This window comes from Corvus moneduloides, chromosome 9 (assembly GCF_009650955.1).
Source record: "Corvus moneduloides isolate bCorMon1 chromosome 9, bCorMon1.pri, whole genome shotgun sequence".
NCBI classification, from domain to species: Eukaryota; Metazoa; Chordata; class Aves; order Passeriformes; family Corvidae; genus Corvus; species Corvus moneduloides.
Window position 1 is genome coordinate 25963592 of NC_045484.1, and position 18701 is coordinate 25982292.

Sequence of the window (18701 nt, forward strand, 5' to 3'; positions counted from 1 at the left end):
GAATCTGCATCATTCTCAGTCTGTGTTTTCCCATGAATTGAGTTTTCTGCTACTGATCTGTTTGTACATGATCTCTTCCTTTCCCCCCTCCCTTTCTCTTTCCCCCCTCTCTCTCGCTCTCTCTCTCTTTCATATTTAATGTCTGCGTATCCTTTAATAAAGGATGTACTTTGTCATTTTAAGGTAATTGCGATTTCTCTCAGAATAAAGAGAAAAGCTCATTTCTAATGCAAGGCTGGTATGTGGCTAACTGAAATGTAAAAGGAAGAAGAGGCTTTTTTTTTTTTTAAGGGTGGGGGAGAGTTAATTTCCACATTGACATTTTGGAGATACAAATGCAGAGCGAAATCCTGGGGGGGGGGGGGGGGGGTGTTTAAAAAAAAAAAAAGCCTCGAGATTGGTAATTTTCTTTTTGGTGGACTGCGCAATAGGTATGGTAATTTTAAAAGAGGGTGATTTATATGAGCTTCAGTAAATGCTGCATATTGTATTTCAAAGAGTTTCCTGTCGTGACCTCATAAAAAGAGGAGGAGGCTTGTATGTGTTGCAGTGCCTAGTATATGTCGATTTTGTTGCATCGTTGGGCAGCAGCGCTGTAAGAAGGAATGTCAGCTTTTACATAACGCTCTTTTTGCTTTTGACTCTGTGAGGGGCTGTAAGGGTCCATCTTTGTGATCACAGATGGAGTGGAATGGCTTGAAAATGGTAAGTGAACGGGGAGAGCCTGCTCGTGGGGTTTTGTCTCGTTTCTCGTGTGCCTCGCGAATTTCTTTTGTTCAGGGCGGCGGATCGTGAGTCATAAAATAAAATTAGAGAGCCTTGTTTGTATATTTTTTTTTCGGTGGGATATGTCTGCCTGTGTGTGTGCATATGTATCTGTACATCCATTTACCGTCTCTAGCAGCGATGGCACTTCACAGCGTTTCCATTGAACGTTGCGTTTCAGTTGAGCGCGGATGGTCTCTGCTGACAGTCACGGTGTCATGGTACCGCGTGTGCCTGGCGGAGCGGGCGGCCGATGATGCCTTTTAATCTCCGTTCCTATTACACCAGCCTTAAATACAAACCTAATAATCGCCTCTAAAAATCCAGGTATCGCGTTTCCCATGGAGCCGGTGCTGTCGAGGATGGATGGGTGGATGGATGGGTGGATGGATAGAAGGAAGGGTGTGTTTTTTTTGTGTCGGGGTGGGGGCTGGGGTGGTGGGGGGGGAGCAGTGTTGTTTTGTGCTTTTTTAAATGCCGGGAGAAGTCAAAGCCATTTATGTGAAAAATAGTATTTCTATTTTTAGCCCATATTCTCCTGGCGGAGGAGCCTGGACGTGCTCGTCTCGTCCCCTCTTTTGTGCTTTTCCTTACAGATTGTGCAAAATGGCATGATCAGACACACAACTGCGGGCACCGGGGCTGTGCCGAGCGGGGCGACCCGGGTGGGGGCTGGGGCCGCCCGCACAATACCCGGCCCTCCTGCCAGCCCCGGGATGGGGGGGCTCCCGGGACCCCCCCTTCCCCCTAATTTAACGTTTTGCAGACTTTTGCCGCGGATATTTATTATAACCGGGGAAACAAAGCGACGGTCTTTTCCCATTCTTACAGGATTGTCTTTGTCTAGCTGCTTGTTTTGATGGGTGTAAAACAAATAAGATTAGACTGAGCAGCCGAACTGAAAGCGATAGCTGGGAGGAAAAGCCAATGAAAGGTTGCCGGGGAAACGAGCATAGGGGAAGCTGAGTGGGGGAGCAGGTGGCAATCATGTGGGAATACTGCAAACAGTGTAAAAAAAAAAAAAATCTAAAAAAAAAAAGCAGGGGCTACCTCGATTATCTCTGCTGTTCTTTGTGGCAGTCACAACTTTAATTATTCTTTATAAATAGGTGTTAATTACATTTCTGGCTCAGGCTTACAGTGATTTCTAGAAATCTGGTTTTAAGCATCTGTTCTTTCTCCTTTGCAAAAGAGGGTTATCTTTTCTTTTCCTTCCCCCTCCCTGCTGTGAAATTGTACGTGCAAAAAATTGCAAGGAATCCTGTGAGGCAGTATAAAAAAAAAATGTAAATTATATTGAATGAAGTTGACAGAGGTATAATAGTGAACTCCCACAGCTGATAGCTTCTGCAAATCATTTCTTAGAATTTTCCAGCAAATGTCCCTATGAGAACAGTAGGTAGAATGAATTTACCCTAAGCAGTGATTTTGTGTTAAGTGATATTGGTATTTTTACGAAATCAGATGGTTATATGGCAGAATAATCAGTTCAGGGGAGTTCACCATATTTTGGGGTTTAGGCGCTGAGCAGAATTTACAAAAATAGTGAAATTATTCTTCGTCTCCGGCCCCACCTTTAGCCACAGTCTATTCTGTATCTGCTGGAGCAATATCCACTTCTAATGTCGGTCTCCTTGTGGCAACTCTACTTTTTAAACCACAGCTGAATATTTTGCTAATTGTGATGCTCTCTTAATTGTAGTGGCAGACAATAATGGGAAATAGCTGGTGGTGCTAGAAGTGTTAAGAAAGTGTAGTAGACTAGTAAGTGATAGACAGTAGCGTAAAAGATATAAAAATGTGGTTGCCCAGAAAATGCTCATCTATCACACATCAGGAGGCATAAGAAGCAAAGCAAGAATATAGAACACGCCTTTCTTTCAGTCTTCGGATTTGCAGATATTTTTACTTTATTCCTTTCTCTAGTGCAGGGTTACTTTGAATGCGAATTCAAGCAGGAATGGTAGTGCTTAGGAATAAAAAAATTAAATCCCCCTTTTAATTTGCTTTGTTTTAAGTATTGCTTCTGCTGCAGTCCTTTCTGTGAAAAAGTGATTGAATGGCCCTCTGAAAACTGCACTGCTTTACAATGTAGAGGGGAGAAAAAAATCTTGAGGGGGTGTGTGCATGTGTAAAATTCCGTATTTTACAGTCTATGCAAGTGCAGAGATGCATTCTGACATGCATTGTAGTTGTACGTGAGAGTAAAATAATTTTTCTTCTGTCCAAAACAGAGATACTGTGTTCTAAATCTGTTAACTTAGTCATGACAATAAATAAGGATGCCTTTTATTATACACAGCTGCATTGTTTGTTTTAAGAGTCATCAGCTAGTAGTTACATTTTCATTTTCTGTTCAATTTGGTGTTTCTACAAAGATTTAAAAATAATGTAATCCTTGTTTTATGGTGCACGTGTTCCTGCCCCGATCTTCCTCTTTTCTTTGTTTTAAGATTATATTAATGAATACAGTCTGCATGTTCATAGTGATATTTTTTCTGCTTGTAAAAGATTGCATTGTAAACCTTCCTATAGAAAAGCAGCTATTAAGTTAGTGAAATAGAATTAAGATTGCTGCTAATACTAAAAGATGAAAATGTAAAGCCTCTTTCTGCTGAGACAAAAAGATACAGAAAATGTAGTTGTCCTTAGACATGACATTTTTCTTTTTTTAAAAACTGTTGTCTTGGTGTACTAGTCAGAAAGGAGGAAATCTTACAGTTGGATATTGATGCAATGTGAATACCAGCCATCAGTTTAAAATCCTGTCCCCTTGTACTCTGCTAATCAAGTTCCCATGTTAGATACAGGGATGCCTCTCCACTGGTGACTGGCTTGGTTGCCTCCTTTGCTTTCTTCCTCTTTATTAATTTTACCTTTTTGAGCTCTCTCAAAGTGAGCCCGAGCTGTTGTGACAAAGGATGGTTACAATGAGCTGGAAGGGGTATACTTAAAAATCCCATTTGAATGGGTTTGAAATAGTCTTCATCATCTTTATTTGGTCCTGTTAAATATTGTGACTCTATTGAAAGAAAATCCAGTTGTATTAATCTTACATATATTTAATGGATTATTTTTTTTAAATATCTTCTAAGTTACAGGGAATTTTTTTTTTTCCTCAACCTTCCTACTTGGTATGCTGGGAGTGTACTAATTAAATGCAGGTTATTTTCTGTGAGTAATTGTCATACTGTTGGTACATAACCTAGAGCCACTGCACATCCTGAGGTTTTTCAAAAGAAATAAGGTATGGTTGCATCCCGTATTCTGGCAGGGGAATTTGGTGTCTTCTTTGGGAACTTGGACTTTGAAGATAATTTCAGCAAACAGTCCAGGCAAGAAATGGGTACTGGCAGAGAATAGTGTGGTGAGAGGGGGAGAGATGCAGATAACTTGACAAATCCTCTTGTCTGTTTTGGCAGTCTGTGTCCACTGGACACCTCATTTACATGCCTGGACACATTAAAATGTACATTCATGTGTCTGGGGGACAGCTAACTGGATACACTCTGATGCACTGGCAAATACTGCAATGCAGTATTTTTTCAATGTCATTGGGGTTTTGGGGGAGAAATGGGCACAAACAGTTTTCTTGTGAGTGAGGTGATGTTAAAAAGCATGGTACCTCTGCAAGGGATAGGCCAGATTTTGCAAAATTTTCTGATCTGTGATGGAAAGTCACCCCTCCCCCTTGCACTTCTCTCCTTCTCTTGCTCTTTTCCTTTCCGTGTAGGATGGAGGAAGAGATGGGGTACACACGTATTTTTGTGTGTGTTCATGACCATGTATCTCCCCTTCCCAATTGAATGGATGTTAGGGAAAATGCTGGGATTTGGATGCGGAGGAAGAGGGTGTTTGTGTAATGTAATGCTTCCCAGTTGTTTCTGTGTATGTCCAGTTACCAGCAGTGTAGGACTTGGAGCAACTTTAAAAGAAGGCACATTTTAATTTTCTAAGGAACTTAGTGAAGAGGAGGGCAGTGTTTCAATTCAACAAGTACAATAGATTTAATCCTAATAAAACATGTTTAAAGGGTACCTGTACCTCACCTTAGCCTTTGGGTGCATTTAACCATTTGAGATAATGTAGAGGGAAGATGTTGGAGAAACAGATACTAGAGATTGCTTGCTTGCTTTTTCCCCTCAAATGATCAGTCTTTACTTTTTTAAATACTAGAATATTTTAGGTGTAGGGGGCTTTTTTAGGTCACTAGCTTTACAGCAAGAAGAAAGGAGGGAGAAAAGGTCTCAATGTGTCAGAGGCAGTAATTGTATAAAATTAGCCATCTAGAAAAGGCAGGAAAGGCTTGGAGGAAAGAAGGAGGCACTAATATGTGAAACAGCACTGTGCTAGTTGGGGAGATAATGAGTGATAAATTTGAACTGGTGCAGTGGTGTGATGCCCATTAATTTCTCAGAACCTTGACTTTGCAGGTTTGTTACACTGTTGTTCACACCTTTAATTATAACTAGTTTTGGATGATAGCTTGGGGCACTGAAGATGAGACCTTTTTTTTGTTGTTTACTCATTTAAATATTCAGGGTTTGCAATAGCATTGGAACGTTAGTGTTAGAAATTAAATACTCTCAGATGAGATTATAACAAGATTGCTGTTAATTCTTGGGACTGCCGAACATTGTCTTATTTGTAGCATTTACGCTGCTTGCATGAATTCATTAAGAATTAGCTCAGCAGTGTTAGGTTAAGCTTTATTTTCTGTAGTGAAAATCTATGTTCCCTAATGGAGCTTCTGATGCATTATTGCTTCTTTAGAGCCCCAAAAAGTAGGGAGGAAGCGGAGAGCGCATCTTACCTATTGTTCTACCCTTGATAGTGTCTTACGTGAGGACTTTCACCTCAATGGCTAAGAAAATCTTGTACAAGTAAGGAAATGCTGAGAAGAATTCAGAATCATTAATTAAATGGGGAGAAAAGACAGAATATTAAAAAAAAGAATTAAAACAAAGGGATAGCTAAACCTTTGTGTGTCCTCTCTGGAAATGAGATGTAGTTGCACAGTAAGATACAAACCTGGCTTTGACAATATTTAGAGGCACGATGTATATAAAATGCTGTAGTACGCCTTTGTTGCTAAGGCACGCACAATTGCGTCAGCAGTGCTGTTGTGATGGGAAATAATTTGTCCTTGAATTCTGGGGGTAAAAAAGCTTTCATTTATTTTATTCTTTTAAAATTAAACTTCTCTAATTGCTATAAAATTCTGTATACATTGCTGCTGGTAGTCTTCCCAGTCTGGAGAAGTGCGCCAGCATTTTCCGGAGTCAGGGCGGTGGCATTTGGTGGCTTCGGAGCATTCAGAGCCCTTGGAGGTGAGGGTGGTGTGATAACGTGTGTTTGTTTCAAAGCAGACACCAGTGACTATGGGAGGTGGCTCTCGTTTGCAGTGCTTCGAGAAGGTTCCACCCGTAACGCGTCTGTGCCCACGTAAGTGATGTTGGTGTTGGCAGAGGGCAGCAATGCCACTGGAGCCTTTCCAGTAGCGCAAGTCCTTCAGATCCAGCCGCGCACCCGGCGGTGTTCAGCAAGCCGTGGAAGGAAAACCAAACCGCTTCCCTGGGTTTTTGCTTCCTGAGGGACACTTGGTGAGAAGGTCCCACCTGATCTCCATGTAGAGGCCCCCAAAAGGTTGCTGCTGGAGCAGGTAACTGTGCCCTGGTCCTACCTGTTGGCCTGTAATTGCATGCACTTCCCTTTGAAGAGGCTGCGTGGTTTCCTGAGCACTGCCAAGTATTTTCTCCCAGGTTGAGTGCTGTTGAAAAGCCTTTGTAGGGACATGATGGATGAAGGATGCGTGTCCTTCTTGCTTTTCTTCCTTTTAAGAATCTCTCATGGTTGCATTCTGGAAAACCAGCAAAGACAGCAGTTTACTCATAATTTATAATTTAAGGTAGAGCTGCCTCTTCTTGTAATGTTATGTCTAATTGCCCAGCCAGGACACAGAATTTCGGATCCTGACTCTGCTCCTGCTCGTCAGGACAGTTGCCAGAAGTCCATATTTCCCTACTCCTCTTAACAGCAAAACTGATATTTGTGAGTTTGAGAATTATTATTGCTAGACTGAACTTCATTGGAAGGTTTGACATTGGGGATTTTTTTATTTAGTACATGGATTAATTAAGACTCTTGATGTCTATGAAGTGCTTGGTGTGTGTGGAAGTCAACCTGTTTTTAGTAGATCTGGTTAGAGAGGGTCATAAAAACTACATGGGCAAAGTACTAACAAACCTTTTTAATGAGTTGAATGGTAATCTGCAGGGGAGGCCAGGCCTTTTCTCAGTCCCCTTCAGTTGATATGTAGACTCCCATAGTCAGCAGCAGTTTAATGTTAGATAATATGAAATTCATGACTCAACGGCATGAAATAACCCATATTTAAGTCACTACACTGTGGTGGAGTGTTAACACATTCTGTTTTGGGGATCAGAGGTATTTGGGGTATTTGGTTTTCTGCCTGCTTAAAGGGTTTATAAATGTGACTGTTAATTTCAATACTTGTATTAATCTTCTGTTGGTCCTTCATGATCTTTGAATGGTGGTCAGTGACTTTTTGCTTTACTATGTGCAGAAGAACTTGTGGGCAAAGATGTTATTTCTGTAAAGCAGAAGGCACAGTCACGACTCTGTAGAAGTAATAATGTATGTAAATAAATGCTTCTTAAATAAAAATAGTTCTAATATGTCTTTGTTCCAAATGAAGTTACCGGCAGTAGATGAGTAGGGGGAAGTTGATTTTTAGCAGAAAGCATGAATGCTGGAAATTCTTCCTAATATGCCTGTGCCAGCTATACTGTGACAATGTTGCTGTCGATTGCCTTCCTGTGAGAGCAGCTGTTCAGAGAATTAAACTCTTTGCTTGATGCAGAGGGTCCTGAAAAATTCAGTGTGCAGCTACGGTGGTGGCTGTGGCCATTTTTAGTGTGGCCGTTGATAGGAACTAACTCCATGATCCAGCACAGTAGCATATTGTTCTTTAGACTAAGTGGGCCAGGACAAAATTATCATTCTGTATTTTGTGTGCTCTGCGAGAGATTCCGGAGAGCACTTCAGAATTTGACATTGTGTTTGATAATTTATAGAGCACAGTTTATATTTAACTGTAGACATGCTAATCCAGGGAAAAAGAGTAGTATATTTTTAGAATCCTTTTTTATTGTCTGCGCTTGTCATCACCCAACTACTGAAAGAAGTGCTTGCAAATGTAAAGGCTCGGGTAGAAATTGAGTTTAATTTCCATTGTTAGTCTTTGCTTAAGTGCAAAAGTGAACATTATTTGTGTGATGTTCTTTGTGGTGATTAAGGAGCTTTGCAGCTGTACGTAGCCAATGTGGCCGCTGGAGGAGCCACGTTCTCCTCCAGCATTTCAGCACCAGGCTGGATCAGGACACTTGGGCTGAGTGGCTTTGTGGCTAGAGTGCTTAGGTGATGTTGTAGTAGTTCTAACAATGACAGTGTCGCTTTCGTCACCAACTTATTTGAGGTGAAATTGATGGAAGTGGATCCAGCTCCAGGTTTAAAGCACCTGCCTGTGGCTGCTGTGCATTGTAAGGAAAGCGTAGCCAATAGAGAACAGTAACTTGGTCGGTTTGACTTTTTTAATGCTCAGGCATTAGTCACGTGTGTTTAGGCTCTTAGGACGTTTCTCCCTGCTGATCTCTAATAGTGGCTGTCATATTTCCAGTTGCATTTTGACATCTAAGTGAAATGTAATGAGGGGAGTTTGGAGTCAGGACAGCTGGTGCTGGTCTCGGTTCCCTCCTGTCCCCAAGCACCTGTAGCTCAGTAGGGGCTGAGCTTGGCTCCTGTTGGGTGCTTGAGCAGAATTGTGTTTTAAGCAGGCCATTGTTATCCATGAGGTCTGCTCACCTTTTTAAGAGGAGTTTTGGTATGTTTTTAATTTCTTGCTGTTCAGGGTGTATTTTATTTACCTTTGTGAAAGAAGGTGGTTGGTTTGGCCTGTGGTGTGCTTCTCTTCTGTAGTACAGAGATTATTAATAGAGTTTGTCTAGGATAAACCATGAGGATCTGTTGGCCTGACCTGTGACAGATCTGTACTTGATATTTTGTCCTTTATTGATGAATAATATATTACTAATCTATAATAATGGGTCTTTGAGCTTAGTATAGATGCTTTCATGCATGAGATGGTTTGAATTTAAGCATTTCTGAGATATCCCATGCAATACTTTAAAACTTACACTCAAACCATTGTGTAGGTAGTTATTTTGTGAGACCATCAGAGTAAACGGCTGCCTCTGCTTACTCAAAGGTGATTTCTGCTTGTTTTGCTCCCAGAAACTTCTCAAGTTTACAATTTCTATTATCTGCTCACTATCTTTAAGATGGTGATGGCAATATTATTTTCAGTAATTCATGTAACTTTGTACCGTAGGTATGTTACAGAAGTAAGAATGCCTATGTTTCATGAGAAGGTTATTTCCACAAGCAATATTAGTATGGTACAGAGCTGTAGACTAACAGGTACATTGTGGAAAAGATGTAAATTTATTTTTTTTATTACTAATCCAGTTAAGTTTTAAGAGAAATACAGTTAGCTTGCAGCAGGCAAACATTTCTAATGATGGCAATAGGACTTAGCTGAACATCATAGTTTCTATTTTGGGGTCTGTCTCGCTTAGACCTGCAAGCTGCAGTATCCATAGAGATGCTGTTGCCAGCAGTTGAGATGTACACATGTTGTTTCCTAATTGCATTTAGCAGTGTGTCTTCATTAAGGTCCTGTTGGGGGCAGAGCCTTAAAACATCTTGGTTGGGGCATGTGTTTTGCTAAGCCATCCGTTCCTGCTTAATATAAGCTTGTCTTTGCATGAAAAATATAAGGGCAACATTTTCAGAAGAGTTTATGGCTTAGGAGCTGAAATCCTATTGCAGTGAACATTAATGAATCTTAAATTGCTTAAGGGCTTCTAAAAATTGTAGTTTTTTGTCTCTAGAACTTCAGTAGAAATAACAGCAGTGGGGGGTTGGATGTTCCTAGGCTTCACGGAGAGCCTGCGCTGTCCTTGCTTTGCTTTGCCTTCTGGTAAGTAGATGTTTTTAGGTTTCAGTATGGCTCATAACACAGGTTTCACTGTCTAAACTCCTGGGTTGCAAATTATTCTAGATTATTTTCTTAAAGGGAAAAATCACAAAGTGGAATTGTGACAGGTCTACAGCAGCTGAAGACTTGCAGCTGTCTGCTTCTTACATGAACATGTATGTCCCCGTGGGAATCTGTGCGTCAGTACACAGTGCTACATGCATATTCCCAAGGCAGTAATAGAATTCAGTTACAGATTAGTAATGTATAACTCAATAATAGTCAGTAAACCAAATAAGTAAGTAGTGATTAGGAAACAAAATTGAGCTAAAAATAAAATTCAGAAAGTAACCAGAAATATGAAAAGACTCTTTCAATTTCCTTTGCTTTCATTTCAGTGTGGTTTTAGGCTGCATGTCCTTCTAGACTGAGAATCTTAGATGTTGATCTTAACCGTGATCTTACTGTCTAGTATGTAGGCTTTTGAGAGACCCTCTTCAGCCTTCCAGGGTTTTCCTCATGTACTTAATGCTTTTGGTGGTGTATCTTTTTTTTATCACCCTGTTAACGCAGCTTTCTAATACGGTTTCTGTTAGTCACAGTCTCTTTTTTCAAGAGGGACAATGCAGTCACTGGGAGATCTCTTGCCTTTGTGGTATCAGTCTAATGAACTGTAGCTCATGGAGAAAGAGGATGTTTTCATCAAATTTTGGCTTGGAGTGTCAATCAAAGAAAGATCTTTTTGCTGAGATTTGTTTTTTTGGACTCCTTTAGCCCTCATGTGCATTTTGAGAGAACAAGTAGTAGCCTCAGTGAAAAGCCAGGAGGGAGTAAGAAGCAGTCTGGAATGATGAAATAACTAAAATAAAGCTCTTGTAAAACTTTAGGCACAAGGTTGCCTGGTATGAATTTGGCAGAAGTAGAAGTGCGATTGAAGAAGGAAATAGATGTACCTTCAGAACTGAAAGCCTGACCATGTTGCCTTTATTTCAGTTCAAAAATAGTGCAGACCTTTGAGCAGAGGCGGCTGGTGACCCCCAGAGATGCGGGTGGGCAGGAGCCTTTGATTTCTGTGCCCCAGGACAGAAGTAGGCCATCTCCCTGCCACCAGCCTTTGTTGCTGCAGTCTGTGGCTTTTAGGGTTGTAAGGGTTTTTAACCTGAGCTGGTTGGGTAATGCATCTAATAGACAGGACACATCCATTTTCCTCCTTGGAGTTTACGGTGATGGCTTTTTCCACAGCTGTGTTCCAGAGGGGTGTTTGAATGCTGTGAAATCAAGACTGTGTTTTCCCATATCTTCATTGTGTGAACTGTGTTTAATGGTAGAAATTATCATAAACTCTAGTGAAACAATTCTAAAAAGGGCTAACTGGCTGTCATTCCAAAAGCCCGTTTGTCTTAATGAAAAGGATGAGCCTGATCCAGGGACAGAAGGAAACTTTGTGCCCATCACCTATTACACCAGTTTCTTCCTCACCATTTCCCAAGTGCTGTTGCTGTGGACTTTAATAAGATACTGGGAGAATGCTGAAGAATAGAGCCAGACACCTCTGAGGTTTCCAACAGGCATCATTTCCCCATAGTCTTTGCAAGAGGTAAGGAAGAAGCTGGCAATAGTTGAACATAAAGCTTAGTAGAAGTTCATAAAGAACCTCACGTTTTGTGAGTTGAGGTAATGCACAAAACAGAGCTATAATTATATTCTGCTTCTGGACAAAACATTGTTGTCCTTACGAATGTGCCATGCTTCCCAGAAACTGCTGTGCATGGAGTGCTTGTCTATGCACCTGCTCCCCAGTCCTGTGTTTCCTCTGAGCTTTGCAGAGTGCTGAGCTGTATGAATGATAATTGTAGTTCTCCTCCTCCAATTTCTTACCCCCAGAGTACCTGCATGAAGAGTAAGAGATTATGCAAAGTGTGTGCTATGGTGTCTTTGTTCGTATCTTTAGTGTAGTTATTGGATGTGTAGTTCCAGGAGTGTTTTCCCCTACTGCTCAACTAGTAGTTATTGATGTTGAAATAGTTGCAACTTATTTTGATGTCTACTTCTTTCCCCTTCTTGTTCCCTTTTGTCCTTAAAATCAAATGCAAAACTGTAGAGCCCGTATTTCATGGGAACATGAGGCATTTATCTGAAAGTCTCAAAAAAAAAAAAAATGCAGTTTGGTGCATCATTATACTGGTTTTCTTTTTTTGATAAGGTTGTTAGGAGTTGTACCTTACCATTGGGCCAGGTTCAAGGATAGGGTGCTGCATTATGGGGCTGTCACAGCTTACTGTTGAACTTCAGCAGCTTGCCTAGATGCTTTCATCTGGTTTGATTTTTTGTTTTTTCCCACTTCTGCAAAATCTGGAATAAAAAATAACAGGTTTTGCCTTTCTGCTTTTTGTCGCTGTGTTGGTAGAGTAGCAGTCCCTGCCTTACTGCCCATTTGTACAGCACAACTTGGTGCTGCTATGGGTTATGTCCTTCATGCACTGCTGTGATAAGTAATACTGCCAATAAACTTTGCATTTATTTCACTGAAGATTGGGGACAGAATATTTTGTTTTAGTATATTCATGCAAAAGCCTATAATGGACTGGTTCAGGATAAATTTAGCTATTAAAGAAAATAATTTTCTCCTTTATTTGAACTGAGGCTTTCATCTTAAAATGAATGCATTTGTTGTCTTCTCCATTTGGATCAATTGTGTGCTCTGTACAATTATTGTGGCACCCATAAATGTGAATTTGCTGAAAATGTTTGAATGCCATTTCAACCTGAGTGCAGCACACTCTGAGAGCAAGTTAAGACGGCTGTATCTGTGCCATGAGAGTCAGAGATTGCTAGTTTTCTGAGCTGAGACTTTCAGCTATATTTATATTTAAAATATATTTAATATGACTTTTACTCCAAGGAAGGTAAAGATGTAGCATATAGAAGTGCATGTGAGTGGGGAACATGTCAAAATACAGAGGGTTAGATAATGATTTGTTTCTGGGGTATTGATTTGCCTCCAGGCAGACAGACTAAAAAGCTTCATTTTCCTCTTTTATTTCATGTTCATGATGTATTTATTAGGTAAATAATAGCAAAGTCTAGTTGTGCAGTACATAAGCTTTAATAAAAATGTAATTGACAGTGAAATCTGACAGTTGTGTTATAGTTAAGAGAATCTATACTGGAGCTGCACACAGAGCATTGTTTGCCTCTCCTGAGGTCACCTTAGAAAAAAGCCCATGTGAGGTACAGGTGCACCTGCTTTTTGCTCTGACTGCAGTTGTGGTTTTGAACCAAGGAAGGCTTAAAATCACTTCATGTTCTTTTCCTTTAACACTCCTGTGGGAAGGTGACATGATGTGTCCTGAACATCTTGTGATCCAGTGCCTCATTCTGCAAGAATGTGCTGAATCCCCATGGAGTGAGTAGCAGTGGGCACTCATTTTAAAGTGGGGTGGGTTTGTGCAGTGGCTGGAACAGGGCTGAGGGACCTGGATGTGTTTGTGTTCCACTCCATACCCGTGGACCGACCTCCTGGCTTTGGCATGGCTATTCATGGCTCAGCAGATGGCCAAGCTGTGGATGGATTGGTCAGGCAGCTCCTGTAAATGGGGTTTTTCTCACCTGCAGCAAAGTTCTAGGGGGAACAGAGACTTGTACTGTGCTGTCTTCCATTCAAAAGAGCAGGTACGCAGGGAGTTAAAGCCTGATTCTCATTTTATGAGGAAAACCTTTGTGAATCTACATTTATTTTCTTTGAGAGGTTTTGTTTGTTTCTTCTTTTGTCATCATTTTTCGTGAGATGGCTGTGGGACCTCTGCCATGGCACCATTTGTTTTCACTTGTAAAAGCAAACAACTTGCAATGCTAATCAAAGAGCTTTTTTAGATAAAGTAAGAGCTTTGCATTATTTATCTAAACTCTTTTATGGGAGAATGTTCTGAGTTTGTTCATTAATGAACACTTAGAAATAATATAAAATTAGACCTCATGAATTCTTCATGAGGTGTAATTTGCCATGATCATTTTTCTTGGCATTTAGGTGCTGTGAACAGTTCATTATTCATAGTTAACTTTTTTGACTTCTGAGTCCTCAAAATGGATATGTCTGCATGAATTTTCTGGGGTTTAGAATTTTTTTTCAGGTTTTGATTTTAGGAAAGGATTGTTTGTGGTATGTTTAGAAACACTTCTCTTTAGTGCCTATAAATAACACTTTTTCTTAAGAGTCTTAATTGTGACTTTTTTATACATGCCAAATCAGTTTCTGTGTATTGTGGAATATGGTCAGTGGAGTATACATAACTCAGCAAGAATGGGTGCTGATTATTTGCTCAATACAAGCTCCTTTCAGTGTTACATATGTGGCAGTCTCAGTTCAACATGCAGACCTTCTTTTAGACTGCTGAGAACAAATTTTCTAAATATAAAAAAATGTATATTTACATTTATCAAGCCATTGGCTATTGCTTATGCATGCAATAGGGAGATAAGGCTGTCTTAGTCTGTGGGTAGTTTTCCAAATGATTCATTAACAGTGCTTTGTAATGGTAGATGGATGTCACACATTTACTGTAATAAGTGAAGATTAGTGTCAGTTACTCCGGCTTGTAATAGTTTGTAATTGTAATAGTTGTGTTTATACATACCGTATTTTTCACATTATTGTTGGAACTAATATTTTAGCAGGAATGAGTTGAAATTAATTGAATTAGTTGAAAAAACAATGAAGATGTGATGGAAGTATTTCTGAAACATTACTGATGTAGGAGTTGCTCTAATGGGTGTTTGTGGCAGATACTCTGTGGGAGTGGTTTATACCTAGCCTTTTGGTAAGCAGTGTTTTGCAAAACAGTGGCAAAGCTTATGTTGTCTTCCCCAAAGCATTTATTTGTGGAATCTGTCAAACCAAAGTACCTCGTACTTTGCTGATACATTACCATAGTGAGAAAAGTAGTACACCAGGAAATCATCATTTTTAAAAGTAGCAGTCTGATGAAATACATGCACAATTTGAAACATGTAACTTAGAATTTAAAGACTGTGATTTTTCTATTACAGATTGTATTTGTCAGTGTTAGAGTATTGAGATTATTGGTAGCTAAATGTTCAAATGTCTATTGGCAATAACTGCAGTTTATTCTCCTTCAAAGATACCATTACCCCATATATATAGAGTATCATATTGCAGTATTGGGAGTCTGGCAAGTTATTGCCCCCAAAAAAATAAAATGCCTCTTTATACCAGTAGCATGTGAATGTCATCACACATGACATTTGCACTGTAATATTTCAGGACCAGTGGTGACTGCCTAAATTGGGTCAGAAAAGGTCTAGAAAAAGAGATGTTGCTAATTTTACTTTGTTAGAGGTTTAAGACACATCTTCAGGGATAACAGTATATTTTGTTTTTGAAAAATTAGCATTGGGGTTAAGTCACTTTGGAATTTTCAGCATTTGTTTTGCCTATATCCAGATAAGCCCTTGATGAGTTAGGCAGACTTAGATATTTTGGTAGAATTGAATTGCAGCCCAATACTTTTCTGTATTTAAAAAAGTTATTACCAGTAATTAAAACACAGTAAGTTAAGTGTGTGCCCTGGAAACTGGCGTACTGATTTTAGAAATGTTCATTCTGTGATACAGGTATTAAATTAAAAATTTAAATCTTAGTGTTGTAGATAGAGGAGGGAAAAGAACATACAGCGGCTGTCATGTTGAAATATATTTGAATAAATAATGTTCCTCTTATGTAATGTGCTGACTGATGTGGAATTGACAACTACTTAATACCAAAAACAGTGCTTGACAATAAACATGCCAGTGCATCCACACTAAACTCTGCCTGGGGTTTGAGCTTCAGACATGTCGGAGACAGGACCAAATGTCTGGGAAGGAGAGCTGGGGCTCACTTGTTTGCTACCACTAATAATCTAAGTCTTGACTCATCACAGGAGTCAGTATGTACACCTAAAGTAAGTGTTATTCCTTTGTGCCTGTGAAAACTTCGAGTGCAAGCTCTGCTACATAACTGCTTTTGCACAGAAACCACTCTGTAAATGGAGACTTAAAATTATGCAGTAAAAAAAAAAAATCTGAAATCCTCTGTTAGCAATGCTTTTAATAATTCTTCAGCATTTCTCTTCATCCATTATCTGTTTTTTAATATGTATATAGCAAATGGATTTTCAGTAACCTATGACTTGGCAATAATTCAAAGGGCAAATAAGTGCCTTGGTTTTCCTTTCTACTATTAAAAAAATCGGGAAAACTGAATTGGAGTTGAGAGCAACTAGGAAGAAAACCTGGCACCTGGTGCAAAATTAGTTTATGCCAAGATACTTTGAAGTATATGAGGAAATGTACTTGTTCAGTAACAGATTTTTACAGAGCAGCTTACTCTTAATGTTCTGAATGTGTTAAATGTCTTGGGTTGAATTCTGTTCCTTTGCTTGGTGGGGAAGGTATGCATGTTGAAAATAAAACTAAAAAGCATTTGCAAAATGCCTAAGTAGGACACCAACCAGTTTGGAATTTTGTTTTCTTTCACAGATTTTTAAAAGATCCAGAGTTATTGTCTACCATGGGGAACTATAGATAGCTTTTGAGTCTGTTGCTAATAATAGATGATGTACCTTTCTTGGTGTGTTGTGCTAGAGTCCTGCTTCTGCTGAAACTGAAACCAGTGGTGTGGTGTTCCTGAAGGCAGGATCCAGAGGGGCAGGATCAGTCCCTAAAACTGCAGCTTATCTTGTGGGGTTTTCTGTTGGCAAGAATCTGGTCCAGTGATGTAAAGGCACACGGGAGGCTGCCGTTAACCATGTCAGCTGCTTCACTCATCCTCTGACTATGCATTAGCGTCGGAACTGGGATTTTTTTTTCCCCCAATTTCAATCGAGTGGATGCAGATGCAGCCTGTAGGAGCAGGCTGTGCTGAGCTGGAGCGCGGCCGCCTTGGGGTGCGAACCCCAGCCCCGCAGCAGCTGCTGGCAGAGCTCAGAGCCCGTGTCTGCCGTGGGGTCGCGGAGGTGCGGAGATCAAAGGATGATCTTCCAGCTGGAATCCCGAGCTAAACAGATTTAGCAGCATCTGAAGCGTTTGAGTAGTACGTGTGAGTAAATACATGGATGGAATTAGAAGAAGGGAAGGGAAGAAAGTATGGCCGATGCTGGGTAGCAGGGGGAATCTTGAAGGAGGAGTGTGTGGGGCTGGCAAAGCTTGGCCAAGGATGCCAGCAGTATTTGGTGCCACGTGGCTGGTAAAATTGGCAGGGGGATTCTGGTTTGGATGTGCCCATGTCTTTCATAAAGTGACTATTTTTGTGCAGTTTTTTTCAAAATGATTCTGCTGTGTGGTTTTAAGGCATTTCTGTTAAGCACAATGTGGCAAGGCTTCTTTTTATTTAAAAGCTGTTAAACCAAGCAGCTATTCCTGGGCTTGATAATAAAAATAATGGTAATTCAGAACTTATTTCCATTGATAAAAAAGAGGGTTATTTCCTAAATGAGGCATTAAACTAACACTGAAGCATTTCAATTAAAAAAAAAGACATGACCAGAATATAACCTATTTAGACTCTGAGCCACCCTCATGCAGTTAATTTTAGAATAGGCACCCTTTTTTTTGGTGTGTGTGTCCCCATCCTCCTGAATTGCAGGCCTAATTTGTCACAACATGTACCTCCCTGGATTTAAAAAAGAAAGCAAATTAAGTATCGAGTAATTATAATAATTACAGGATCGGAAGAATACCAGGTTCAGAGTGTGTGGTGCCTTAGCCTTCTGTTCTCCTGTGCTTGTCACTGTCCCTGGGCAGTGGAGTCTCCTGCCTGGGGCAGCAGTTTGCATCACTGACTTTCTGGTGGAGGGAGGCTGAGCCCATCCGAGGGATTATCTTCAATACCAGTGAAGCTGTACATCACAAACTTCACAGCAGGCAGCAAAAGCCACCATTTGCATTGCTTTCATTTATCCAGATTTGAGACTAAGATGATGCCCTTCCTTTGTCAGCACTGGTGACAGTGAAGACAGGCTAGAAGCCACAGTTGAGGCAAATTATATGGGAAAAAGCATGAAGTACCCAGGTTTTTCTGCTTCCTTTGCCTGTGCAGTTTTGGGACGAAAACTTGTGTTCTGCAGATAAACACGCAGGCGGCTTTGCTCACGTGATGGGTGGCACTCGTGACAATGGGGCTACTGTCCTGCAATGCACTTTGCTAAGCTGTACTCTATTTGTCATTTTTTGGAAAGGTCTCTTTGAGTATCTTCTGTGAAAGCAGGAGTTTTCTGTTTCAAGGTAGATGTGCTTGTTATAATTCCAGCCTTCACCTGTGCCTGATAAGCCTTTCTCTCATTAAACCTTTTTGATTCCAGTAAATATCTGAAGACCTTTGTATCTGTGAAGATTGCAAATCCAGGGCTTTATTGTTTAAAGAGATGTCAGTTCGTTAGTGAATAATATAGGTGGAGAATATAGGTCATCACTGGAACCAGTAAAGGGTATGTCTTGGGACACCAAGTTTATTAATTGAAGGCAAGCTGAGTGACGACACGGTGCAGATTGACTGTGCCTGGTTAATGTTGTTGTCATTGCACTCTGTGATACAGTTATTAAATAGGTAAAATATTTTACCTTTTCGTATAGAGCCATACACTTACTTCATCTGATTTAATGGAACTATAATTTTAATTATGATTATTACCTTAAATTATAATTAAATTTATGTGGTTTAAATTTACATTTGTGAAAATGGCTGCGTGATGAAAGCAGAAATCAGCTTCGCGTTAACAAAAAAAGGTTTTTTAACTGCATCTTAGTATATGCTCACAGCCAAAGACTAGCATGACCTACTTTGCAACAATAACAGAGGAATCAAGCCGGGTTTTTTTGTTGA

General features: G+C 40.1%; 1 protein-coding gene across 10 annotated transcripts in view; it reads left to right on the forward strand.

The window, feature by feature from the left end:
* ELAVL4 (ELAV like RNA binding protein 4) overlaps positions 1 to 18701 on the forward strand; it is a 100341-nt gene that overhangs the window by 38635 nt on the left and 43005 nt on the right. The window contains exon 1 of one of the 10 annotated variants that reach the window (XM_032118203.1): positions 421 to 705. The exons of 7 other annotated variants lie outside the window; for them this stretch is intronic. In XM_032118203.1, the coding sequence (XP_031974094.1) occupies positions 682 to 705 (24 nt within the window). In that variant the 5' untranslated portion in view covers positions 421 to 681. Of the gene's footprint in view, positions 1 to 420; positions 706 to 938; positions 1093 to 16899; positions 16920 to 18701 lie in introns of those variants that run through there. 2 more of the 10 variants (XM_032118206.1, XM_032118208.1) reach the window with 2 other exon arrangements.